Source organism: Nuphar pumila, chromosome 16 (assembly GCF_984573655.1).
Source record: "Nuphar pumila chromosome 16, dmNupPumi1.hap1.1, whole genome shotgun sequence".
NCBI lineage: Eukaryota > Viridiplantae > Streptophyta > Magnoliopsida > Nymphaeales > Nymphaeaceae > Nuphar > Nuphar pumila.
In genome coordinates, this window is record NC_143264.1 from 13,107,157 (window position 1) to 13,135,050 (window position 27,894).

The window sequence follows — 27,894 nt, forward strand, 5'->3', positions numbered from 1 at the left end:
TCGCGTCGGTAAATTCAAAGGGAATCAAAATTTCAAACGCTAAAATTTTCAAATTCCTAATCATAATCATGTTCTAAATCACAATGAAACGAATCGGAATATCCGATACGAATCGGCCATCCTACTCGTACACTCTGAGGACAAGTCGACAGCGCCTCGCTTCGTGCCATGTCGCACGTGCGAAGCCATTTATGATCACGACCCCAGTATTTAGGCACCAACCCGCCTTACCTTCCTTTTTCTCCTATTTTCTTCCTCCCTTTTTCTCTTTTCCTTTTGCAGAGCAGAGCAGAAGAACGAGGGAAGAAGGAAGTGGACGAAGAAAACGACGACACAGAAGAGGAAGGCGAGGAGAAAACCCTAAGCGTCCTCTCCGCCGATCCAATCACGGATCCAACGAATCCCGGTCGTCGATCGCCGTCTCCATTGCGCAGGTCGTCGGCCGCCGTCTGTGTGGCGACGGGGCCGCGATCGCCGGGCTCAGCCTGACCCTTCGGTTGTTTTTCCGTCCTACTTCCTCTGGCGGCCAGGCGAGAGCGCGCGGGCGAGAGAGATGGGCGCGGTGACTTCGTCGATGGCGGCGAAGTTCGCATTCTTCCCGCCGAACCCTCCCTCGTACAAGGTAGTCACCGACGAGGTCTCCGGCCGGTTGACACTCTCCGACATCCCGCAGAGGGAGAACGTCGACGTCCTGAAGCTCTCCACCCGGCGCGGCACCGAGATCGTTGCGATGTACGTGAGGAATCCCTTGGCCAGCCTTACCTTGCTATACTCGCACGGGAACGCCGCGGATTTGGGGCAGATGTACGAGCTCTTTACGGAACTGAGCGTCCGCCTCCGCGTCAATCTGATGGGGTGATGACTTCGTTTTTTCTTCGTCTGATTATCGTTGCTGATGGAACTTCTGGGATTTTCTTTTTGCGGGGGTTATAGTGTTCATGAATTCCTGAAAAAGGTTTGATTTTTTGGGAGCTTTTAGGTGTTGGATAAGCTTATGCTTTGCTTTTATCTGTTTATTTTTCTATTTTATGGAGCTTTTATAAATCGAAAAATGATCGTGTTTTGATCGATTTCTCGGGGTTTATTTTAGAAAGGAAATTGTATTTTTTAAATTTGGATTAGGAACTCAGTTTTTTTTTCTAATAATTCTACTGTTGCATGATATATTAGAATTACGCATTTCATATTATATACTTTTTATTGGTTTACATGGTCACTTTAAAAATTTTTTTCTCACGTTTTTTTCTCCAGGATTTTGAGGTTTTAGATTTTGAATTTTCAGTCATCCTTTTGCTAGGTTACTATTCTAAAAAAAACAAATTTTTTATTTTTTCTTTTTAATGGTACGCTAGTTTTTGGATTACAGCATTCAGTGGCTGGAGTTTATTCTCATAGAGTTTCTCTTGTTTATTTCTGAAATTCTTTTTTTTTTAAAGACAGATATGGTTTCTTGTGTAGTTGCCGTAAGATCTACATTGTTTTTGTTTTTAAATAATATTATTTTCTCATCATTTATCTGTGACAAAGAAATCTAATCACTGATTGGATGTTAAAATTTTTGAAAATATGTTTTCCATGTAGCCTCTTTCGCCATGTTTACAAAGTTGAAAACTGTCGCCTAAATGAATGAAAAATGAAATTTTCATTATAAACTCCATTCTTTTGATTTGATGTTATGTTTCAGTCCGAAGTCATGTTAGCTATGGTTTTCTAATTCAATCAAGTGCACGGTATTAGTTTTAATAGTTTTTTCGACTCTGACACTATTAGAGTCTATAAATCTTGTTGTATTCACAGATTAATTGTTGGCTTGATTTGTTTTGTCGTCATTAGTATAATTTATAGGGTTTGGTTTAATAAAAACTATCTTGCTTACGAAAGTTAATGTTTGGTTTGTATTATCATAGGAATGCATAATTTCACAATGTCCTGAAATGGTAGTATTCTTTTAGAAATTCAGATTTCGGAGTTGACTAGTTTTCACTAGCATGATAAAATTGGAGTTAGTTATTTTTCTGCCTGATGATACGTGCTTAATGTTTTACATGAGTGAAAAATTGTAATTCTTTTGCATTATTATTTTCTATTAATTATGAAGTGCTCTAAGTTCTAAATGTATTCAAGTGTTATGTGTTTTTGGATATTTCTTTAGTTTGCAGATATTATTTCCTTGTCTGATAGTAGCATTTTTTTTTTCTTATGCACGTTTCAGTTTGTAACTCAGTGGTAATATTGGGGTGAAAATTGAAGAAATCATTTTGAGTAAATCTACAAATGGGCCTCATATTTGGCACTCTATTATCTCACTATCTCAATCATAGTTGCTAAATATCATGATATTTTCAATTTACTGTGTTTTTTTCAAGTTTTTTTCCAAAATGGATAAGGCAAAATTTGGAACTAATTGAAGTATTGCTGAAATATATTTATCAGTATTGTCACGGTAATATTTAATTTATTTTCAGTTCTTTTTTAAATTTCTTAAAGAAGTGCTAAGATTTTTTTATAAAAACATTTTTTTTTATTTTTTAAGTTTTTGAAAGACAACAAGAGCGATATTGGTGAGTATGTTTCTAAGTCACCTCATATCATGCTGAATTTAGTAATTATGGCTGCTTGAGTGTGAATCTTTTTTTTTGTATAAACCCTATGTAGTCAAAAGCGCTACGCGGTGCCTAGTCGGTAGACCCCTAAAAAGACTAATTGAGGACTAGGTGAGACTAGTCAGACTACTTGGTAAGTCACTTAAAAATAATAAAGTATACAAAATATACTTAAAAAAATGTTTAATTCTTTTAGTAATTAGATGTTTTTATCTCACAAGTATAAAATTTCACATGCTTTCACAAAATATACATAACCAGAAGATACATATATATAACTGTACACACACATATATACATACATACATATATGTACATTCAATTATTCATAAAATATTCAGTATACTAAACAAAATATGCTTTCTGCTTTTTATAGAAAAAATTACAGAAGCATAGTAACACATACATATATAAATAACATATTACATAGACAGTAATACTAAATATGCTTTTAGGCTTTTATAGAAAAATTCACAAAAAAGTCACATGCATATACAAGTAAAAACCACACATATATCTCACTTTCAACCTTTAACAGAAAAATTCATCAGAAACAAAGTAACACACACATAAAAAACATAATCAATTAAAATTAATTGTGCATGCTTTCAACATTTCACATAAGAAATCTCAAAAGCAAAGTAACACAAACACATGCCCACACATGGATATCTATATATATTATTAACTAATCATGTTTTCATCATTTCACAGAACAAATCACAAAAACATATGAATATGTATATGTATATAATTATATATATAAATAAATGACAGAATACAGGTAATAATAAAAAAAATGACTAAACTGCTCTCGTGCCTAGGCGAGGATAGCTTATCGCTGACTAGGCACACTAGTTGACTCCTGGTTGGCAAAATTGATACCTTTTAAGGTACCCACCTAGGAATTGCAAAGCCTAGGCATTTTACTTACGCCTAAGCCAACTAGGCAGACTAGTCGGTGCCTAATCAGAGCTTTTGACTGCATAGTATAAACCTGGTCTGCACTCTTCTCCCTTCTTCTCATCTATCTCATCCTATGTCACATGGGTGCAGGTGCGGGGATTCGGCACTTCCAAAAAACCCGGGTGCGGCAGGGGCAAAAATGTAAATATATATATATATATATATATATATATATATATATATATATATATATATATATATATATATATATATATATATATATATATATATATCCGGGGGTTCCCCACGGCGCGGGTCCCGCTGCGCGGACGGGGTCCAGGGGGGCCGCCCCTGGCGGGGGGTTATAGGGGGGCAGCGCCCCCCCCCCCCAGATTTTTTTTAAAATTCCGCAGCCCATTTCATAGGGCAATTTTTTTTTAACAAAAAAAAAAAACAAAACAAAAAAATGGACCAAAATGACCCTGGATGCGGTCAACACACCCAGGGTCGGGTTGACCGCACCCGCGTCGACGCGGGTGCGGCACCCTGCTAGCCGAGTCCCTGTGACATAGATCTCATCTTTATGGATCTCTCTTCAGGGCCTTTTTTGGTTTTGTGAACTTCACAATAGGAATGAAGTATACACTGAAGAAATATTGATGCAGTTATAGTCCAAATAGATGTAAATTATGACTGATTACATCACTGCAAAGACTGGTTATCACTTTCTCTTTGCAAGAATTGCATGATGTTCAATACTAAAAATCTAATATTAAGGCAGCATCTATGTGCGTAGCAAGTATCTTGTACTCAAAATTTAAATACTTCATTTGCAAATCAAAAGGAATGTGACAATCATGAAAATGTGATAAATAATAACCTTAGGGAGTGTAGAAAACCTTCATTGCAAGAAAGGAAACATAGACCATACACATCAATGAATAGTAAAGATCTAACATTGAGACAGAATATATGTGCACAGAGAAGACCTCATACTCTGTTTTGTAATTCAGAGAAAACTGTGACGATCACAATAAGTGAATTAATAGTAACCCGAGGAACAGTAGAAAACATCATTGCAAGAAAGAAAACATAGACTGTACAAGTAAATAAAAGAACCATGTTGCCACAGCTTGAGCACATTTATGCATTAATTTAATTAGGCCCATTACTGGCAACTTGAGAATCATTCAGATGATCCTAAGGGTGTTTACCTATACATGAATGAATTCGAACCATGGGGTGAGGATTTGCTTCTCATAATAAGCAGCAATTGAGTTCCACTGAAGTTGGGAATTCTCCTTGTCATCTCTCCAAGGTGTCAAACATGCCAAGGCATGTCCAATTATGGACCAAGAAAATGTCACAGAACAAGGGTTGCATTCGTTCAAATAATGGAAAAATAGAGTTGAGGAAATTCTTGTATATGAGACTTCCCACATCCCAATGTTTTAGAAAGGCTAAATGATAACATACATCTGAAAGCTAATATGAAATAAATTGGTCAGCAATGTATGCTTGAAGATTCAAATTGTCTATTAAGGATAGTGAAACCAGAGTGTGTGTGGGCATCATTTTGATCCAATTTTTTACAATGATAAGACGTAATCTGAAAGCATTTGACATAGGGAAGTAGTAGTAGTTATTAAAGGCATAAAGCAATAATATGCCAGAAACTTAAAACATTAAATGAATAAAAGAAATAAGATAGTTTTGATGAGTTTATGTATGAATGTAGTTTGTTCTAATTTATAAGATCTTTTCTTCTACCTTAATTGTATCAGCTTGTAACCAATTCTTGCATGTTCACGTCACAAAACTTGTTAGCTTCTCTTTTTTCTGAGTTTATATGACAGCTATGCTTATCTAATAAAACTTTATATTGCAGGTATGACTATTCTGGTTATGGGCAGTCATCTGGGAAGGTATGCTTCATCTGTATGCTTCTCTAGTGCCTGTGGCCTTTAGTCAATGTTAACAAGTTCACCATATTTTTTTTGCTCTGAACAACTTTAAAAATTTTGTGGTGGTTACACACATCAAGTTCACCATATTGAAGTGGGGGAGTTTTTCACTTCCACAGCTATACTGGGACATTGAGAAGTTCATAGATTTAAAATGACATGGCAGCTTCATGTACTATATGTCACCATCATGGTATTTTGGAAATTTTATAATGAACAGATGACACATTCAGTAGTTGGACTTTGGAAATGCACAATAACTTTTAATGTTTTCTATAAAACGATTAAAGACACATGAACCGTGTTGTCTTTTTAAAACTAACAAGGGGTATAAATTGGTGGTGAACTTGTTAACATCCACATATGGCCATGGAGGTTAACAGCTCTCTTTAAGTAACTGTCATGTATAACACTAACAGATACAGCAACTTGCCACTAATTGTAGTTTAGAACTTTAGAAATGCAATAATTTTTTAGTTTGCTCTCTCTATAGATCTACCAAAATGCCATTGATGATGAGAATTGATACTTTTCATCGTATTCCTAAATCTGCATCCCACACCTGGACTCATATGCACATGCATAAACAGGCATATGATGTGAGGATGATGCTCGCACGGAGACACACACATGTACATGCATACACACAAAGTTGCACAAAAAGCAGTATATATTACAGAAAAGACTAATTTATTTAAAAATTTGTATCTTCCTGTTTTTTCTGGTAGCCAAGTGAGCAAAATACATATGCAGATATCGAGGCAGCTTACAAATGCCTTCAAGACACTTATGGATCAAAAGAGGAAGATGTTATTTTATACGGTCAGTCAGTGGGGAGTGGCCCAACTTTGGACTTGGCAACCCACTTGCCTTACTTAAGAGCTGTTGTGTTGCACAGCCCAATAATGTCTGGCTTAAGGGTTATGTATCCTGTAAAGCGGTCATACTGGTTTGACATTTACAAGGTTTGAATGAATAATTTCTTTAGTGAAAGCTATATTTGTTTTTGTTTCCTTGTTTGTGATTTGATGTTAAGCCACAGTTGTGATCATGCATTTTCTCTTTTTTCTTTTTGCAGAACATAGACAAGATCCCGAATGTTAATTGTCCTGTGCTAATCATTCATGTAAGCTCTTTTACCCACACCTAATAATGTTTTGCTTATGCTGATGTTGGAAACACTGGGGTTTTTCTCTCTAAGTATAATCTAATTAAACCTATCATTTTTAGTTTGCCATGTTTTTCACATCCTACTTTACCAGTGCGTCTTTTGGTTAGTTCCTGTTAATGTGCTGTTTGGAGTCTCATCTTCAGTATTGAATTCTTTTCAAACACAAGTAGTGATTTCTTTTTGCCCCCTCTACATAAAATATGGCTGACCCTATCGATTGTGAAATGGTAGGTACTAGTGACAATTATCTTTCATTCTGCCTTGTAATTTTATCTTCTGTTTATATTTTGTAACCTTTCTGATTAGAACCGTAATCTTTTTCTTTTTGTTTTCCCATTAAGGGTAACATTAAGTATTCTTATGATAGATTATAATTTTGTGATTCAGCGTATACCTCTTCTCCAAAAAGAAATAGGACAGTTGCCAGAAAATTAGTGACTGTATTGTCCTTGTGTTTTTATCAGATTCTTTGTGAAAAAGGGTTGAAAAGGTAATAAAACCTGTTGAACGACTTACAGGCTTACAGCCTTTCTCCATGTTAAGTAAAAAGTGGTCATATGTGCCAATGAAGAGCTTTACCACTCGCTAGGCATAGATGGAGTGCAAAACGTACTTTTCCTCCTGGCCAATGTTTTCCAAATTTTTCTTTTCTTTATGGGGTTCTTCTGGCATCTTGATGGAGTTAAACTAAAGGTCACCAGCCAGATGGGACTTAATAAAGACATGCTGAAGGGGATCCAATTCGGATATACCCTGTAGTGCATCTATTAGGCTGGTTTTGCTAAGAAGGGACTCCTAGTTAGATTGGATTCCAATTGGTACTTTCTGATTTGGATTTATATGCCATTCAGAACTTGACTTAGTCAATTTTTGCATGTAAAAGTATCTTAAACAAAAATTAAGTCTCAGTTTTGCCAGTCACGAGATTTTCCTTCTTGAGTACTGGTTTGTTTGTACTTTGGCCAATTCAATCTTTGAGACCAGTCAGTGCACGCTGCTCCTGGTGTTCATGTTTTGTAAAGTTGTACTCTGATGCTGTTCTTGTTCGTGTACTAGAAAACCAACCATTCAAAAACAACTCTCCCTTGATGAATATTAGCTCTCCAAACTAAACATACAAATGATTTTTTCTACTTATTGATGCAGTCATATGACAAACATATAATTAGACAAAGTTAGATGATTCAGAGGACAATGTCCTATTCAGGACGATAGAAAGCATGTGTATGGTGGCTAATGGATTCCGTATAGATCAAAACAAAAGACACCTGAATGCAATTGCTATGAAGGTATAACATATTGTGTTGTTTATGTATTTAAAGCACCATAATTTTGCAAAGGTTGCTTAAGCAATGCGTTTGTTATATTGGTGAAGAGGACATCCCCATGTGACATGATCTAGATTTTTGTGTTATCAGAAATGCATATTCCGATAATTTAGTTTCTTGAATGTCAGCATGGTTCTAGTACTTGGCATCATGTGGATTTAATTTACTATGCACTCGTGAACAATGCAATCGAATATGATGGAGAAATATGACAATTGGCTTGTGGATTCAATCTTTGATGAGAAGTCTAAGGTACTGACCGAGGAAATTGCTGATTGGTGTACCATCATCAATTTCAATCTCAGATAGCATGCTCTTCCTATATTAACGCCTTGTTTCGTCTTCCCATAAAATTGGTCCATGAAAGCTCCAAGAGATGCATGCCTGGGCATAAGGGATGAACTGATTACTTTTTGCTGAGTGGAAAAAGAAAAGCAAGGAAGGAGTTTGATCAGTTTTATTTTGATCTCGGGACTTCCTTGGGAGCACTTTCAATAGCAACATTTCTTTCACACAACACCACCTCCACACACAAAAAAATTCTTTTTGTTGGCTATAGCTGTTGGCTGGACGCTGAGGATCAACATAGGATGAATTTCATCGTATGTCATGTGATGGGATCAACATAGCAATATTTTATTTTACTTTTTATCTGTATCAGCCATCAATATTAAAGGCTTTATTATTTAAAATTTTTGTGAGATGCTGCTAAGTCCATTACTGTTTGTGACAGAGTGGAAATAGCTAGCCAGTCTAAATACTAGGCATTAACAGAGATACCCTTATGTCCTACCTGTGCTGCCTTTTTTGCTGTCAAGTAGTACGTTTTGTAGTAGGAAAACCATCTTAAAGAGATATGCTATCTTGCATTTGAAGGTCTGTGGGGTCCGTCTTTCTTTCTTGGAAAGATTGTATAGTTTTTTGAAACAAGACAGGTCAAAAGCATAATTTGGTTCTTTATTGCATAAAAGCTGTTTTTCATCGAAACAAGGTCTATCCTGTTTACACTGCAAATTCCTTATAAAAGAATGTGTACTTATGCTGTATAGACTGTGCTTATGCATGTCATATAGAACGGTTGAAAGACCCATATATGTTTCTTGAAATTTATGCTGATGTATTCTCTTCTGCATTTCAGGGGACTGCTGATGAAGTTGTGGATTGCTCCCACGGCAAGCAGCTGTGGGAACTCTGCAAAGAGAAATATGAGCCTCTGTGGCTTAAGGGAGGGAACCACTGTAACTTGGAAATGTATCCCGAGTACATTAAACACCTAAAGAAATTCGTTTCAGCAGTTGGGAAATCTCCAGGCCTGAAGAATGGAGCAAAACAGAATGCCGATGCCTCAGAGCCTTCATGCCAAAGCACTGACTGCCCGGAGCCTCCACGAAAGAGCAGTGATCGGAGGGAAAAGTCTAGGCCTAGCACAGACAAGCCAGTGCATTCAAGAATGAGCACTGATCGCAAGTCGAGAAGGAGCATAGACCGGCACGAGAAGGCAAGGACTAGCATCGACCAGGTGGAGAAGGCAAGGACTAGCATCGACCGGGTGGAGAAGCCAAGGACTAGCATTGACCAGGTGGAGAAGCCAAGGAAGAGCACGGATCAACCTCCAGAGAAAGCAAGGAACAGCATTGATCGGTCGGATAGAAATTGGACATGCTAAGAGTCCTTTCTTTTGTGTCAGAAATATAATATATCTTTTTCTTTTTTTTTCTTTTTCTATTCTGGTTATTGTTGTTGTTGGCTTGTGAATTATGATATTATCTTGGGAAAATCTAGTTATGTTGACTGTTAAAAATGAAATGGTGGCAGCTTTGGAGACATGATGAGGTCGGTGGGCTTGTGCAATACTGACTGTTTCAGGCATTCGGCTTCTCGGGTCTTAGAGGACAAAGAAGGTTAGTGGCATTTTTGTGGTCAGGGTGTGTATTTTCTGGCGTGGGTGTTTTATCAATTATTGATCAGTTCACCATTTGAGGCTGTTTCTATTTCATAGGGGGAAAATGTAACTTTTCCATTGTACTTTTAGAGAAATAATAATAGATCTATTTAACCACCTTGTCTTCTTGCTTTGTGAACTCCTGAGACCTGCCTTATAGCCCTTTTTCCTTGAGTGGACCATCTCATAGATGGGTCCTATCACTGTGTTGAGGATGGTCCATACAAAGGGATGGCATCTTGTATGGTGTGTTCTTTTTATGTGCAGGTTAGAATTCTGAATCCGGATGCCGCTGCCATGATCTGATTGTTGGTCCATCTGTCTCCTGTTTGGAGACGGTCAAATGCGACTCTCTTCCATGCATCTTACTCTTAAATCCTACTTCCAGAAAAACTGATTGCCTCTCTGCTGTTGCCTATTTGAGTAATTGGTTTACAGATAGCTGCATATACATTTAAGCTCGGTGGTTGCTTCTTGGTGTTCCGTGGTTTAACATAGTCTCTCAATTTCTCAAATCCATGCGTGGTCCAAACTACTGGACTGAACAAGAATGATACGGGAAACTCAAACACCCGCTGTGCCATGCTGTCATTGCATAAAATCGGGGATGTATCTTGAGTTTTAAGAGAGAAATGTGAAGGTGCTTGGAGATCAAACGTTGACATCATCATAAAAGTGGCAGAGAACAGCTATCTGGGTCTTTTTAATCTCTAATCTCTGTCAAGATTTCATTTTCTTTTAAGCAAGGGAAGACTATTCAATGAGGTTTCATATGGAAAATTGGAATTAATTATTGCGATTAGTTGTTTTAGCATTTGTATCTCATGGTTGACTAAGTGGGAAGATGTACTTAGTTTAGGGATCAAGTGCATGTGACATATGTACATATGTCAGCATGGGGTTTTCCTTTCTTATTCCTTATAAGAATCATAGATTTAATAGAATATAGCAAGAAACTAATAATATACAATTTTCAGTTCTAGGATTTGTTATATACAATTGTGCGTAACGAGTGTTGACCAAATTTATGCATTTCTGTACTAAAATCTTTAGAGTTCCTCAAGGTAAGTGCGGCCAATGGGTCGGGTAACCAAGTGACTCTCGGGTACCTTGCTGGAAATGAGTGCAGGTTTGGGCTTGATAAATGGGCTAGACTCAGCCTGACTAGTAAACAGTGTATGGGTCATGGTAGGGTCAAAACATGGCTACAATGGAGTCCTGCGGGGCCCAGCCTATTAAGCAGTCCAGTTTAAAGGTCCAGACCCGACCCACAGAACCTGGCCTGGATCTAATAAAATTCAGGCCGGGATTCAGTTCGCCTGGGTCTGGGTTGGGCCATTAATGGGCCTCGGATGCCCACTCTTTTGGCTTATGGGAGTCTTTTCTTATGATGTCCAGACGTACATTGTTTACGTCTTCACATCTTTGTTGTGTGTGGATTGATGATGAGAGCGGTTAAGTTCAGAGGCACCTTGATGGTAATACTATCAGCTTGCCTTGGACGCCATCTGGAATTCAGAAGGATAAAACCCATGCTTGGCGACAAACCCCAGGTGGAGCCCACGACCATCCTGCCTTATGTGGCCCACCTTAGAAAGCTAGACACACCCGTATGCCAGCAGGATTTGATTCAGCGCCTTTATCGCAAGTATGGATTTCTGATATTTGCACGTCATGATGCTAAAATAATACACTCATGTCATCAACAAAATTGAATAGGAGGTTGCGGTATTACATAAAAGTTGCAAAATTACAAACAATTTGCCAAACTTGTGATGAGTCTGGTGCGATCATTAATGAAAATTATAAAATTTGCAAAAGTCTGATAATTGTGAAATTGATGACAAGTATCACATGAAGTATTGTGAAATTATGAAAGTCTAATATTGTGTAATTTCTTAATCAAATTGCACACGTATTACGAAATTATTTTTTATTGCAAAATTTTGTCTCATATAAATGACACGTTTAGTTTTTTTTTTTTTCTTGTTTGTATATGAAAAGAGCAGTAACCTCAATCCTCTTCCCTCTAGAACCTCCAACCATTACGGTCATTCTCGTAAAAGTTGTTGTTCGCTCTTAACTCATTAAATTTCAAAATTAATTAAGCTAGAGAAGAAAGATGATGACTTCTTAACCTAGCTTGGGCTTTAGTGATAAATTGACATTCAGTAAGGCCTACAAACCCAAAGACTCAACAAAATTTGACATTTAAATAGTCGATTCAATAGCCTTTGAAACATAAATCGCCGTGGTGGTCTTAGATTTAATTGTATGCATACGGATCAACAAAAAAGTTTAGTCAACACCGAAAAATGTTGATTTTTGACCTACAATTATGCATGAACTTTGGTCAATGATAAAATGCTCAAATCAACACTAATTTTGGCGTGTAGATAATTGATTTCGATGCCCTCGGTCATGATAGCTGACCTTCCTTCCAACTGAGCTGAATATCATTGGTGTGAGTCATGTTGGTTCATTCGAACCTCACAAAATGTATTCAACATGGTCCAAATGCTAATGTTTTTTTATATGAAAAGTATGATTTTTTGAGTCATAAAAATTTGGTACATTATAAGCCATTGATTTTTAAAACCTTTCAAAAACCTGCCTGACATGTCTTAATCAAATGATCCAAGAGCCCTTTCCCACTAATGAAACCATGTAGATTCATAAAAGAAACAAAGAAGAGGACACCTCATTTGCACCTCATGCCAACGTGACCAAATACATACACAACACACACAAATAAATAAGTAAACCTTCTCATAGGAAGCCTTTGGGATGCTTTATAAGTGCAACCAAAGGTTAGACCATCGTATGCTTCAAAACGCTGCTAGTTCTCTTAGTGATGGTATCCACATAGTGCTTGAATGGTGCGAGGTTAATTTTTTTTTTTTAAGAAAGAACATAATAGCATTAAGAAGAGACCTGACGAGACAAGGGATGGGTGATGAGAGGTCACCTGTATAGAAGCATAAAAACGATGCAGATCCAAGAGAAAAAAGATCGCCTGTTACATAGAAAGCAGGAACTAAACAGAGCCAATTCTGGTGGTACCGACCCATTGGAGGCCGGAGTCTGGCCATTTGAGCTTGAGAGAATCTCGTAACTGGTTTTGAGGTATTGCATTCTCCCTTAAAAATTATCAAGTTTCTTTCAAACCAAATGCTTCCCCATGTTATCAGCAGCCAGCACCTCCTTTTATCCCCGAAATTGTGCAGGGCGTGGCCCAACAGTAAGAGCCTAAGTTCACCTTGGTCACTGTAACCTTACAGTTCGTCGCCCCAGGACATTAAAGATAGTTTTCATGTAGTCGCATGCCCACATTAAGGGCGCCTTTGTGTGTCACGGAGAGTGGGCATTTTTACGCAGAAAAGCATCAACTGGCCTGTGTTTTTGCGGGACTCACAGTGACAACACAAACACTGAAATTGTGTATTTTTGCAGAAAACCCTCGACGGATGTGCCATTTTACACTGGAGGTAGATTTTTTCAGAAACTGTTTTCGTGAGGGGTCCGATTCTATTTCCGCGGCAGTGGAATCCATGGTAGGGGGTGCCACAGCACCCCCCGTGACATGCAAACGCCCCCTAAATGGTAAGTGTTTTCCTGGTGACGCTTGTGTTAAGATAATCGATAACTCCCAAGAGTTATCCTCAAAGGTTATCGAGTGATCATTATCCACCATGCTATTGCCGATCATTCAAGTCCTCAAAAATCTGCAAATGATGTTTGTTATTATCTGAAAAATGTAGGCTGTTACCCAATTCCCTAAAATCGTGCGTTCTAGTAGTCCTGCTATTAGCCAAATGTTGTTAGTATCTTATCTTAGGATTTTCACGTAACTCTTAAAATTGTGCATTCAGGTAGTGCTGTTAGCCAAATGTTGTTAATATCTCATCTTAGGATTTTCATGTAACTTCCATCTTAATATTGTGTAACGGCTAATGTAACAAGTTGCCATTATGTAAACTACTTAATAACATTTTTTACTCATGTCTCATGCATAACGGGTGAGAGTGAATTTCTCAAACCCTATCATCTTTCTCTCATGGTATCAGAGCTCTCTTCTCCAACAAGCAAATCAATGACGTCCAATTCATCCAACTCGTCCATCTCAGTGATACCCACTGCATCAGCAACTTAGTGGAACGTGGTGGCAAGTTTAGTCTCGATTAAACTGAATCGAGAAAACTATCTTCTCTGGCATTCACAGCTGGAGTCAGTAATGGTGAGTCAAGACCTCTTAGGTTTTGTTGATGGGTCGTCTTCTCAACCCATCGAATTTGTCACTGACAAGGAAGAAAAACAGGTACTCAATCCTGACTATCATACCTGGCAAAAAGCCGACTAGCTTGCTCTAAGTTGGATCAAAGCTACACTCTCAGAAGCGGTCTTTGGACAAATCATGAGATCTAAGTCTGCCTGTGATGCCTGAGCAATGTTGGAGAAAGCTTATGATTCACAGTCACCGTTGCGATTCATGGTGTTGCGATTCACAATCAATGAACATGTTGGCATACCTCGACAAAATCAGATTTTTATCTGATTCGTTGGCTGCCTCACATTATCATGTTGATGACACATATCTTATTCAAATAACTCTCAATGGGCTGCCCATTGAGCACGAAAGCTTTGTAACATCTGTTATAACTAGCTCTACTATTCATGACTTTGATGATCTATATGATCTGCTTATAAATCAAGAAAAGTGTGTTCTCTTATTGCACTCAAAACTATATGAAACTCAAGAATCAACCCAGACTGCGTTCTCTACCACTCAAGGTAGAGGCTGAGGACATGGCTCCTACAGAGGTCGCTGGAATCAAGGAAGGGGACACGAGCATAATTCTCCTTCAAACAACAACTTCAATTAAGGTAACTCAAACCAATGAATACCTCTAACCTGCCAATACTGCAACGCACAGTCACACTGCAAAAGACTGTTGGGACATCCCGAAGGCTTTTTTTGGCTATATCCATGCAAAAGAGTGAGGATGATTATTTATTGGTACCCTGACATGAGTGCTACTAATCATTTGATGATGAATGAGCAAAACTTTATAAATAAATCACCATATCAAGGGAGTGAGTCCATTATGATAGGAAACAATAAGATTCTTCCTATTTCTCATATAAGAGACATGGTTATTTTATCTAGAGGATCTCAGTTTTTACTAAAAAATGTCCTTCATGTTCCTACCATCGCAAAGAACTTATTATTTGTTGGTCAATTTACTATGGATAATGACTGTATTTTTGAATTTACCCTATCTCACTTTATTGTTAAGGATCGTCAGACAGGGAAGATTCGGCTTCGAAGAACGAAAACCAGTGCTGGCCTATATCCAATCAAGGCAAGCAGTGACTCGTCGTTGATGGCAGCATATGTAGGAAAACACATATCCTTTGATATATGGCATCGATGGTTTGGACATGCAAATAAGACAATTGTGTCGTTCCTTAGATCTAACAATGTTATTTCTCTTAATAAAAGTAGGCAAATAAAAAGTTGTGTTGATTGCTTAAGGCTCACAAACAACCTTTTGGTCACACCCAATCCAGTAGTTCACATGCTTTAGAACTCTTACATGCAGATGTCTGGGGCCCTGCGCTTGTGGACTCCCAGGAAGGATTCAGATATTATTTGCTACTAGTTGATGATTACTCAAGGTTGTGCTGGTTATTTCCCATTGAAAAATAAATATTAAGTGTTTGATTGCTTTAAAAATTTTAAGTCCATCGTTGAAAATCAAGTTGGTTTTGCTATTAAATCCTTTCAATCCGACAATGGTGGAGAATTTACAAGTTTTGAGTTTGAAAGTTATATTCGAAATCATAGTATCTTTCATCGCTTCTCATGTCCTCATACACCTGAACATAATGGTCTTATCGAATACAATCACAAACACATTGTTGAAACCAGTCTTAGCATGCTCAGTGGCACAAATTTAACTTTTGATTATTGGGTTGATGCATTTCGAATAGCTACCTATATCATCAATCTGCTGCCTACTCTAGTCCTGAGACGCTGTGCCCACACCATATGAGCTTCTCTTCCACTGCAAACCTGACTATACACACCTGCGAGTTTTTGGTTGTCCTTGCTACCCCTTACTCACAACCTATAATAAGTTAAAATTCCAGCCAAAAACTTTACCGTGTCTCTTTCTTGGTTATGCATCATGTCACAAAGGTTACCTTTGTTTCCATCCTCAAACTAGTCGTACATATATATCTCGACGTGTCTATTTTGACGAGTCATCTTCCCACAGTTCTTAGGTCACATCAACCTCGCCTCCCCTATCATCTTCAAACTTAACTCAATTGGGCATTTCCTTGTCAGTTACAACTAGCATCTCCTCCTTATCTGCGTCGTCTCCTTCCCCATCTTCACCCTCCACATGTCAGTCACCCGAGTTTGTCCCTGACCCCCCTAATGTGTCTCCTGTACTTGTTATGAATACTGGGCTTGATCCCCCTTCCCCGCTCAGTTTCCCGTCCCCTGATCCTCACTCCCTGATCCCACAGTATCTCCTGATTCATCCCCATCTAGTCTAGCACCATCTCAGTTTCCTAGTGGTTCTTCTGTTCCTTTATCTAGTCCAAGCCTTCTTCGTCTCCCTGATCATTCCCATCCCATGATCACATGGTCCATGACTAGCTCCTTAAAACCCAAAACGTTCACGACCCCTCTCTATCCTCTTGTGCTTACCGGTCTTCATGCCTCCTTTCTCGAACCCGAACCTTCCACCTTTAAATAGGTGTCTCAACTACCCAACTAGCAAAAGGCTATAGCCGCTGAATATGATGCTCTTATGTGCAACTGTACCTGGCACTTGGTTCCCCCACAATCTCACTTTAATGTTGTTGGCTGCAAATGGGTTTATCACATCAAACGACACTCTGATGGCACCATTGCTCGCTATAAAGCTCATCTTGTGGCAAAGGGGTTTCATCAGAAGGAAGGCATCAATTTTTGTGAGACTTTCAGTCTCGTCGTTAAGCCTACTACTATTCAGGTTATTCTCTCACTTGCTGTCTCCTTTAACTGGGTTAATATGCGTCAACTCGAATTCAACAATGCCTTTCTCAATGGCTATCTAGATAAAGATGCGTACATGAGTCAATCACTGGGTTCGAAGATGTTAAGTTTTCTAATTATGTCTGTAAACTAGACCGTGCTATCTATGGCCTCAAGCAAGCCCCCCGGACATGGTACCAACGCTTGAGCACGTACTTACTTTCTCATGGATTAGTCATCTCTCAGTCTGATGCCTCACTTTTCATTTATAAAGATTATCACCTGCTCATCTTTTTATTGGTCTATGTAGATGATCTCATCATCACAGGTAATTCTTCAGAGGCCATCACTCGTGTCGTCACCAATCTTGGATCTACCTTCTCAATCAAAGATCTTGGGCGTTTAAGTTATTTTCTGGATATTGAGGTTCACTATCTTAACTAAGTTGTACATCTCTCTCAACGTCTCTACATTCTCAATCTTCTCAAGAAAGCCACTATGGTTAATATAAAGCCTGTGGCCACTCTAATGAGTTTATCTCTCAAGCTCACCAAAGCTGACATTGCACACTTCTCAGATGCCACGATATATCACAGTATTGTAGGAGGTTTGCAATACTTATTTCTCACTCACACGAATATTGCATTTGTATGCAACAATGTTTGTCAGTACATGCATCAACCCCATGAGGCTCATTGGTCTGCCATCAAGCTTATTCTTCCCTACTTGAAGGGTACTGTTGAATATGATTTACTTTTGCATTCTATGATGCAGATTGGGCAGGGTGCCTGGATGACCAAAAATCCACCAGAGGTTTTGTTGTCTTTTTAGGAAACAATGTTATCTCTTGGTCCTCTTGCAAACAACGCACCATTGCCCAGTCTAGCACTGAAGCCGAGTATAAGTTGCTTGTGCCACCTCTGACTTGTTGTGGTTAAAGTCCTTACTCATGGAACTTGGAGTTCACCTGCACAACCCGCCTGTTTTATGGTGTGATAATATTGGAGCATTATTCTTAGCAGCCAATTTCGTGTTTCATGCTCGCACGAAACATGTTGAGATTGATTTTCATTTTGTTCGAGATCACGTCCGCACTAACAATCTCCAAATCCAATTTATATTCTCTGGCGAACAACTAGCTGATGGACTCACCAAGCCGTTGTCAACAATCAAGTTTCAAGGCTTTCGAGACAAGCTCAACTTGCGTGCACCCCCGCTGAGCTTGCAGGGGTGTGTTAAGATAACTGATAACTCCCAAGAGTTATCCTCAAAGGTTATCGAGTGATCATTATCCACCATGCTATTGCCGATCATTCAAGTCCTCAAAAATCGGCAAATGATGTTTGTTATTATCTGGAAAATGTAGGTTGTTACCCAATCCCCTAAAATTGTGCATTTGGGTAGTGTTGTTGTTAGCCAAATGTTGTTAGTATCTTATCTTAGGATTTCCATGTAACTCCTAAAATTGTGCATTCAAGTAGTGCTGTTGTTAGACAAATGTTGTTAGTATCTCATCTTAGGATTTTCATGTAACTTCCTTCTTAATATCGTGTAACGGCTAATGTAACAAGTTGCCATTGTGTAAACTACTTAATAACATTTTTTACTCCTGTCTCATGCATAACGCGTGAGAGTGAATTTCTTAAACCCTATCATCTTTCTCTTAGTCTGCAAAAAGAGCATCGACTAGCCATGGAAAATCCCCTCTTTTTAAGATTCAATTCTATTTTTATCCTGTCAATCAAAACCAGCCATCCTAAAGGGGCTCTGGGAGGAAATCCTGTCCCCCAAAGGGAGTTTTGTGGAAGCCCTTGTGTCGAGGGAATACATACATATCCATAGCTGGAAGCTACTGCTAAGATATGTTCCATAGTGGAGAGCCTCCATAGCAAAATATTTGGACCTTCGTCGAGGGTAACCCTCATGACACATTGAATGAAAGAGATCCATTAATCAAGAATGTGGTCTGGTGGATCTCATCTTAAGATTACTGCCCAACATGATCCCCCACTCCACCAATGGACCACCTTCCTTTCTCTTCCTCGAACAACCTGAAATAAGGCTAGAAATTGGTCAAGGAGAATGTCCTTCCTCAAACACTTGTCTCTCCAAAAGGAGGTGCTTTGGCCATTGCCAACCTGAACAAACACCCTTTGTTTGAATTCGTGCAATACCTACTGTAAACCTGTAATGACCCAAACTAGGGCCTCTCGAGCCCAGATTCATGGACATTAGTTTCTAGAGAAAAAGTACCAAAATAACCTCAAAACTATGTCATTTTTTTTCTTAACAATTAATTAAAGGTCCATACAACCATTTACAATAAACATTTTCATCCAAATATAAATGTCCAATTGCATAAGCAGAATAAATAGAAAAGTAAAAGTAAACAATACTTCAAATGTGATGAAGTCTTGTGGCAGAGTCAAAGTCCTCGAGTAGTTCCTGCGATTGACAACAATTCCTGAACCTACAATTGCAACCAAGAGAGGGGGTGAGTCTACAACCCAATAAGTTTCCATTTATAAATTAGACACGATCGTTACAACTGTAGTGAGCTCTAAGCTCCTAGTCTTAGTTTAGTTTGCTAACTATGCAAAGATGTTATTTATGAATTTTTACTTCTTTTTTTTGTATCTCTATCATCATACTCTACTCTAATCGGCTATTCCGAACATACCCTCATCGGGCGTAGCAACCCATGTAAACAACTCAAAGTCTATGACATTGGCTAGACATATGAACCACTCATAACAACATAGTCCAAACTGACCTAAACTATGGACACGTGTTTCAACTGCTCATCGGTTGCAAGCCTGGAGCCGTAAAAAGCTCATTGATAGCTGCTCGAAGAGCTGGGGTGGCTATACCTGCCCCCAAGGTACTCAAGGAGCTATACTTGCCCTCAAGGTGTCGAGAATCTATACATGCTCCCAAGGTTTTGTGGTTTATGCTACATTATACATGTGTCTAATGGCCAATGTTTTAACCCTTAAGGGTCACCTAGAAACGTCTGAAAAATTCTCAAGGTACACACGAGGTACACACCTCAACAATGCCCTATACCATGCCTCCTAGTAGAGTTTCTTATTATGCTTTGTGTGGTTATCCTATGTATATTATTCTTTCGACATTAATTTCTTAAAGTTAGTGTATTATACAATCATTAATATATGTCCACTAATTACTTTTTAACACATATTCACATGCCATAAATTTAATGATAACATCCCACCACAGACTTATTAAATCACGACACTTACAATGCCCCTCCCAAGACATAAACATGACATTCTTAGGATAAATCCTATCCCAAAACTCTGGAACTCTACACTCAATTCTCAATATCATACATCATTCTTTTACATGCAAAAATATCATGATTTTCTCTATACCAGATACATTCATAATCATATCATAAATCAAAAGACATGCAACATATATCATCATATTTAAGCATCATACTGAATATCAAAGTTATGGATTCCTAAGCATGCTAAACAATGTTCTGTTTAAAATAAATAAAACTAGCATACTTAAAACACATGGAATCATATTGAAAAATGCCCAAACCAACTAGCATGTATTTTAATTAACTAAGAAAGAATTTGCAAATGTTTATTTATCTGGAATGCTTAATTCCAACTCTATGAAAATACCATAGCCTTCTCATAAGTTTTGATATAAAATCAATAAATATTCTATATTATCATTTAAAGTCTCATTTTTATAAAAAATCATGAAAGTACCCTTGGGATTTAATGCCAAACTCTGATTTCGTTCTTTCAGAGTTTGTCATCACATCCCTTATTAATGGATCCTACTCAAAAAGAAGAATCCAACGATCCAAAAATCACTTGAATTTGACCTCGAGGTACTAAGTTATGCCTTGTTTACTAATCGGGTATACTAAGGGCAAAATGGTCTTTTTACTTTTTGACCACCCCGATTTTATGTAATATTTTTAATTTGTCTTTACACCACATCTTCAACCATATCTAGTTCACATTAAATTTTCAAGTCAAGATCCACTTTGATTTCAAAGTGGATCACTTAGGTTTTTCAGCTGCAACTCTAATTGGACCTTGGATCTGATACACCCGATCCAAACCTTTTCGTGATGGTTTGGCATAAGTATGGCATCTATGTTAGAAAATCTTAGATTTAAATTAAATTCAACTAAATCTACTTAGTTTTGAATCCACTTTAGGTACCTGCAATCCAATTTGAGTTTTGGATCCGGTTCGTATTAAAAAACCAAGGTCTTTGTCATCTCAATTTTCCACTGTACCCATCCAACTCCACTCACACACACACACACACACACACACACACACACACATATTTATACTTTAAAAACCCGGTTGACTCGGTTTAAATCGAGTTCATCTGAACCAAATCGTGGACCCGACTTGATCTGGACCGAGTCGGTTTGCAGAAAACAGACTCGACTCAGTCTGCCCTGAATATAGATCAGGCTTGGTTTGTCCAGACTGAGCCGGTCTGTCAAGAAAATAAGCTTGAGTCAGTCTGCCAAAAGCAAATCAAACCCGACTTGGTCTGTTCAAACGGAGTCATCTGTCGAATGTATTTTTTTTTGCTGGTTGGCTCGGTTTGGGCACACCCAGACAGAGTCACCCTGGTCATTACCTAACCCGGTTCGGTCTGGGTCATGCCCAGACCGAGCAACATGGCCGACACGGTCGACTCGGTCTGGCGTTATGCACAGACTGAGTCGCCTCTCATACGGGATCAAGACTCTGTATCTCCCTTCTTCTCTTCTGTGCAACTGTTTCAGTAACCTCACCGTTGCCGGGGCTACTACAACCCACGATGAATGGGGAGAAACTATTGGCAATCGCTGATTACCATCAGTTGGCACTTGCCGATGATGAGGGCAGAGAGCCAGACCTCCTGTGCCTCCTCATTGCGGACGACAGGCGGTCCGTCTCCTCGTTGTGTTTCCCTTTTCCCCATCACCGGCAACCTGGTGCTAATAGAGGGAAAACTCTCCTCGGTTTTCACCACTCAGGTGAGCGACAAGGATAAGATTCTTCATGTCTTTGCGTTCTGCAACTCACCGACAACCTCGTGGTTGTCGACATCTTCTCCTTTGAAAAGAAAATGAGAGAGAGAGAAGGAACAAGACTTACATGTGACCGGGAGTGGCTGCTCCTCCTCTTCTCCTTCCACCTTTCTCTTTGAGTCTCTCTCTCATGTTGTTGAATCCATAGGCCGGGCTTGGGGGGGGGCATGATTGGGCTGCCTCCCGAAACAGTTTAATTTTTTTTTTTTTAAAAGCCCAGTCCTAGCCCAGCCCTGATTCCATATGAAATAGATTTTTATCCATTTTTTAGCCCAGTCCTAACCCAGCCCAGCCCTGACTGCAGCAAATAGTTTGATTTGTCCATATGAAATAAATTTTTATTAATAATTGTAGCCATTTTATATTTTATCTCAAATTTTTTTTTGGGGCGCTGCCCCCGAACCCCACAACCACCAAACCTGTTTTTTTTTTCCTACACCCCTATTTGCCCCCCCCCCCCCCCCCCCCCCCCTCCCCCCTCACATGAATCCTAGAAACGCCACTGGTTGAATCGAATGGGAAGAAGAGGAGAACCCATGGCTTTTATAACCATGGTTGAGGGGCATCCGTTGCCTCCCTCACCTCTCTCCTTCCTTAAACGGGGAGGCATTTCTCCCTTTTCCTCTCCCACTTTTCATTTTCGTGGGAGAGGGAGAGGGATAACGTTTTCTTCTCTTTCCGTAACCACCCCAGGTGGGTGGCGTTACAAAACCTTTCCATATACCTGAACCATTCTTCTGTTTACAATTGACATCCCAGCTCCAAGGCCACCCCGTAAGCTGGTATTTGTTGCTGGAGACACCATACAGTCCTCCGTACAGATGATCCACCAGCATTTCATCGTTAGGGAGATTAATAATTTCCTGAAGCACAAATACCCAGACCACCCAACTCTTTGGGCTGAGATATGATCTCCCAAGAAAGCAAATTTTTCCTTAGAAGCAACCCCATCACCCGGCCAAAGGATACTTTGAAAAAGGCCTTCAAGATTTTTTCTCCACACTTGGGGATCATGAACAATGGCATGAAATGTAAAGCAAGATAAGAGAGCACATGCCTCACCAGAACAATGGCCTAATTGTGACTTTTAGAGACTCCCAAGTGAAGAGGTAGTCCCAGATAGCACAACAGAAGGGACACCTTTCACATTCCAAAGTCTCTCTCATTGTAGTCGTGATATTGCAAACATGCAGAAGCCCCTACTCTGTTTTATTGGGAGCGACAAAGGAAGGTTGTGGAAGGAAATTAAAAACTTTATATAAGTTGACAGTGTCTTCCTTCTGCTGGCCTTTTAGGCCTAATTTTGATTATCCACTAATGATGAGCTTAGTTTTAAGCTAGCAGAAAAAATTACCTTTGTTTTCATGGCATCCTTTTTCTTTTTCCGCCATGAGCCAAACAAACATCAAAACATCCTGGTGGAAAACTGTCAAGCTGGCACAAGTAGCTAGGCCTCAGTTTTTTCCATCTGCTACCACTTTTCATGTGCAACTCCTTTCATACCTCCTATATGAAAGCATTTTCTTAAAAAAGGCTGAGATGGCAGAATTTCCTTAGGTATGGCAGGCTGAGCCAACATGACCATGTCTTTGTGCCGGGTGCTATTTCTTTGGGTTATAAATAAAAAAAAAAAGCCCTACCCTTTCTCATGAAAGGCCTTTTCCTTCCTGGAAAATGAAACAAATGATCCTTTGATCTCTCATTTTAGTTAGCATCACAGAATACCTCAAACATTTCAAACGAGGATCTTCATGGCCATAGTTGGAGATTATGATTCAGTTTTGATGAAGGAGCAGAGCAAATTGAACCGGGTCTAGAGTCCAATATAATCCATTTTAGTTTTTGACTTTTTTTTAGATCTTTGTGTTCAGATATTGGATCATTATGTCTAATTCATATTATTAGGATAAGTCTTATCTTTTTATAAGGTTATCGGATTAGGTATTTTGTTTAATTTAGAATTAGAAAAGACTTTGTAATTAAGCTGTTGATTGGGATATTGAAATGAGTTATTTTGAATTTTCATTTAATTTCCAATTCAATTATTGTTTCTTTCTTATTTCCTCCATTTTCTTATCATTTCCTACTTTTACCTGAATAAACTCAATATGGCCTAAAATCCCAAAATCTTAAACCTACCCATGTTCTCAATCTCAAAATTTGAACTTAGCCTAGACCTTAACCTTAACCCAATCCAATCTATACCTTAGAATCCATTACTAAATCTGTAGATAAACCTAATATGGACCTAAACCCATGTCCCTTATATCCAAATCAAGGTAAACCTTCTTATGTTTTACCCAATACCCAAAACCAATTGGATATACCTCCTAGTGAATCCTCTCAAACCAAACCTTGTGTTTGGATCCAAAAGCCCCTTATACCTGTTTTCCCCAACCCAAACCTAATCCAAGTGGTGGATTTGATTAGGCATATTCAACAATAGCATGTGGTGCATAGAGAGGTGTATATTTGATGCAACAGATCTTCATATTGGCATACATGTATTGGATCTGTTTGATTCATTTGATCCGGATCTATATAGAAGTCATGTAAAAGACTGGATAGTTTGGTAGGAACATACCTGGCTTTTCTGCACAGAGTGGGTCGTGCTCAATATCTCCAGTTTGAGAAGCGTGGTTATGCTCACCTTGAATATTGTATGTGATCCAAACAGTAGAGAGAAATTGAAAGAAGTGCAAGTGGGGGCCAGACTTGAGGGCAAGTCTTCTTCAACCTAGAGAATAATATAGGAGTGGATCAAAGCGAACTAGGTTTAATAGGGTCCATTTTAGTTTTTGATTTTTTTTTTTTTATCTTTGTATTTAGATATTGGATCATTAAGACTGATCCATATTGTTTGTTAAGATAAGCCTTTTTTTATTAGAAGGTTATCAGATTAGGTAGTTTTTTTAATTCAGAATTAGGAAATTTTTGTTTATTTATAGGTGAGAGATTTTATAATTAAGCGGTTGATTGGGATAATGAAATGAGTTATTTTCAGTTTTCATTTAATTTCTAGTTTAATCAAGATTGTAGTGTATATGATTAGGAGATATGTAAGCTAAATTGTTGTTGAGAACTTGATCAATGAAAGTGAAGCAACTGTATTGTGCAAGCTGGTTGTATTCAGATCTTGACTAATGAAAAACAAAGCATTCTTCCTCCTTGTTTGTGCTTTGAAAAAGAGCTCTTTTATCCACAAGATTAATTGGAGCCCTCCATTTGCTTGTACTCTAGGATACCCCTTGATAAATAATGCTTTAACTTTTTCTTTTGTTTTTGGGTCTAGCTTTCAGATCCAATCTGACCTCATCTGGCTAAGACTCATACCACTTGAACCATGCTAAGCGGCTGTTATCATAGGAATATCATATGCAAGGAACTCACCTTCTAAGTTGTTCACTGCTTTAGTCTCATGTAACATGAATGGTTTCAAGTTCCCCTCATTCCAACTTTTTTTTTTTTGAAAGATATTTTTTTCTTTTATTTAAATGCTTATTTGAAAGAACTTTTTATTCCCAATTTTTCTCTCATGTTTTTTTTTCCCAACAATTTCCCATTCCACTTTAAGTTGTGAACTATAATGCCACCCAAAATAGAATCCTTCTAGGCAATATTTTTTATGGTTGACTAACCACCACAACCCTTGAAATTTCTGGAATCTGTATGAACAGCTGCTCCAAGTGGGGCTAGCTAACGACTTGAAGGGGCCGCATTTGAGGTGATCATGAGCTGAGCCGAGTTTGAGCTTATGACCAACCAAGTTAAATGAGCACAGCTTGAGCTAGCTTATTAAAAGAAAAAAAAGGTATAAAAGTAATTATATTTGGACTCTAAAACTACCTATATGAGCTGAACTAAGGTGAACAACTATGCTTGTCTTTGGCTTGCCTAGCCTATTTAAAACAAGCTCTTTATGAGCCAACATAAGCGACACTACAACAAGTATGACTTTTAGGAACAGACAAAACTGTTCCTAAACATCAATATTCATGTTCCTAAAAGTATTAGGACTGGTTGGGATCGTGTTCCTACTCACAAAAGCATATGGTTCTACAAATGCTCCTATAAGGTTAGTAACAATCGTGGATCACTCCTAATTTCTTTATTAAGGATGATCATAACTGTTCCTAACAATCAGATCTTGCTCTTCCTAAACCCTAAAACAACCTCCAAATAACACTTTTGCATAACAACATTTAGGATCAGGTAGTCGTGACCATTCCTAAATTTCCTTTTTTACATTCCATTTAGGAACATTTTTCCTTCTGCCGTTTCTCTCTCTCTCTCTCTATATATATATATATATACATATATATATATATATATATATATATATATATATATATATATATCTTGATTAATTAAGGTAAACATTCACATTATCATCTCATATAAAAATAAAAAAGAATCATCAAACGTAAATCTCATTCTACAGTTACATGAACGATATATATGACAAGTCTCTTGTTTTTCTCATTACTCATGTTAAAAATGGTAATTTGTAATTGGATCAAAACCTTGTTTTGGCACTACAAGAAAATAGGTGATTAGCGACGGAATTATTCCATTGCTAGTTAGAGAAGGATTAACGAGAGAAACACATCCGTCGCTATAATCAATGAAATTTACGAAAATAGCGACGGAATATATCCCGTCGCAAAATCCATCGCTAATTAGCGACGGATTTTGCGAGGGAATATTTTATCGTAATGGACGTACTATTTAGCGACGTCTTTTGCGACAAAAAATATTTTGTCATGATTTAGCGACAGAATTGGTGACGAAATATATTTCGTCACCATTTTCGTGTTTTGATTTACGACGGCTTAGCGACAGAATTAATCCGTCGCTAAATGTCGCATAACCCTAATCCCAACCCTCTTTTTCTTTTCTTCTTTCGCTGCTCCCGCCCGCTACCCTCTCCCTCCCGCCGCCCTATCCATCCCGTCGGCCTCTCTCCGGCCCCCACCGTCCACTGTTCGCCGGCTGCCGATCCCCGTCAGCCTTCCGCCGCCGCCTGGAGACAGGTAATTTGTAAAATTCTGGCAAGGGGTTGACCCCTTGCGTTTTCTGGCAAGGGGTCCACCCCCTACGTTCCGGCAGGGGGTCGACCCCATGCCGGAAAATGTTTTCCAGTAGGGGGTCGACCCCATGCATTTTTTGGCAGGGGGTCGACCCCATGCGTTTCGGTAGGTCATTGAGTGTTGGGCTTCTCAAGGCCTATGCAAGATGTTTTCATTTGCCTCAGTTTTTTTTTTTGGTAGGTGGTGACTTCATTTTAAAACAATATTTTTTGCAGATTTCTCAACGGAACTCGCTTATGCTCAGCCACCCGTGGTAAGTAAGTGACAAAAACAATGCAAATCAAATGGTGCATCCATGGCTGCACGATGCGCAACAACGTCCGCAACCCCCCTAAAGACTCAAGGCTTGCCAAAGTAAAGAATAGATAACAAACTCTCTATTTAAACCACTTGAAAAACTTTTCTCTTTTAGATATGGGACAACTTTTTCAAAGCACTTTTTGGTAGTAAACAAAATCATCAAGATTTTATATTTTAAAACTTTTCTAACACTTATTACCAACCCAATGGTGGTAACTCTATTCCTAGCTATAATGGTGGAATAAGGAAGATGAGCGGCGGTGGTCAGATAGCTTGCAGGAGAAGCTAGGCTGGAGATAAAAAATCAACCAAGAGGGGAAAAGAGAACGGAGAGAGAAGGGAGATAGAGGGGTTTGAGAGAGGTTAGAAAAATTGGTTAGGGAGAGGGATTCTCACAACCAATTGAGTTGAGAGCCGAATTCTCTAGTGGTAGGGCTAGCTAGAGCCAAGTTATTTCAAAAGAGAACCAAATTC

General features: G+C 38.6%; 1 protein-coding gene across 4 annotated transcripts; it reads left to right on the top strand.

Moving 5' to 3' along the window:
• The first annotated feature begins 246 nt into the window (after window positions 1-246).
• LOC149812952 (uncharacterized) lies at window positions 247-10,843 on the top strand. 4 transcript variants are annotated; one of them, XR_016428261.1, is made up of 7 exons: window positions 247-855; window positions 5,398-5,434; window positions 6,202-6,438; window positions 6,552-6,599; window positions 9,111-9,633; window positions 9,788-9,873; window positions 10,353-10,843. XR_016428261.1 is itself a non-coding variant. In XM_089991535.1 (7 exons), exons 1-7 carry the CDS (start codon window positions 554-556, stop codon window positions 10,370-10,372), a joined length of 1,233 nt encoding a protein of 410 aa, XP_089847661.1. In that variant the 5' UTR covers window positions 247-553; the 3' UTR covers window positions 10,373-10,843. The 4 variants fall into 4 exon arrangements, 3 of the variants coding, with proteins under 3 accessions (XP_089847661.1, XP_089847663.1, XP_089847662.1); XM_089991535.1 differs by having other exon boundaries at window positions 9,111-9,613; XM_089991537.1 differs by lacking the exon at window positions 10,353-10,843 and having other exon boundaries at window positions 9,111-9,654; window positions 9,788-10,031.
• Window positions 10,844-27,894: the final 17,051 nt, after the last annotated feature.

Excerpts from the sequence above, each read along its gene's own strand:
- LOC149812952 (XM_089991535.1), top strand. The coding sequence starts at position 554 with ATGGGCGCGGTGACTTCGTCGATGGCGGCGAAGTTCGCATTCTTCCCG. Across the intron at positions 5,435-6,201 it reads ATGGGCAGTCATCTGGGAAG|CCAAGTGAGCAAAATACATA; the intron begins GTATGCTTCATC and ends TTTTTCTGGTAG. Across the intron at positions 6,439-6,551 it reads ACTGGTTTGACATTTACAAG|AACATAGACAAGATCCCGAA; the intron begins GTTTGAATGAAT and ends TTCTTTTTGCAG.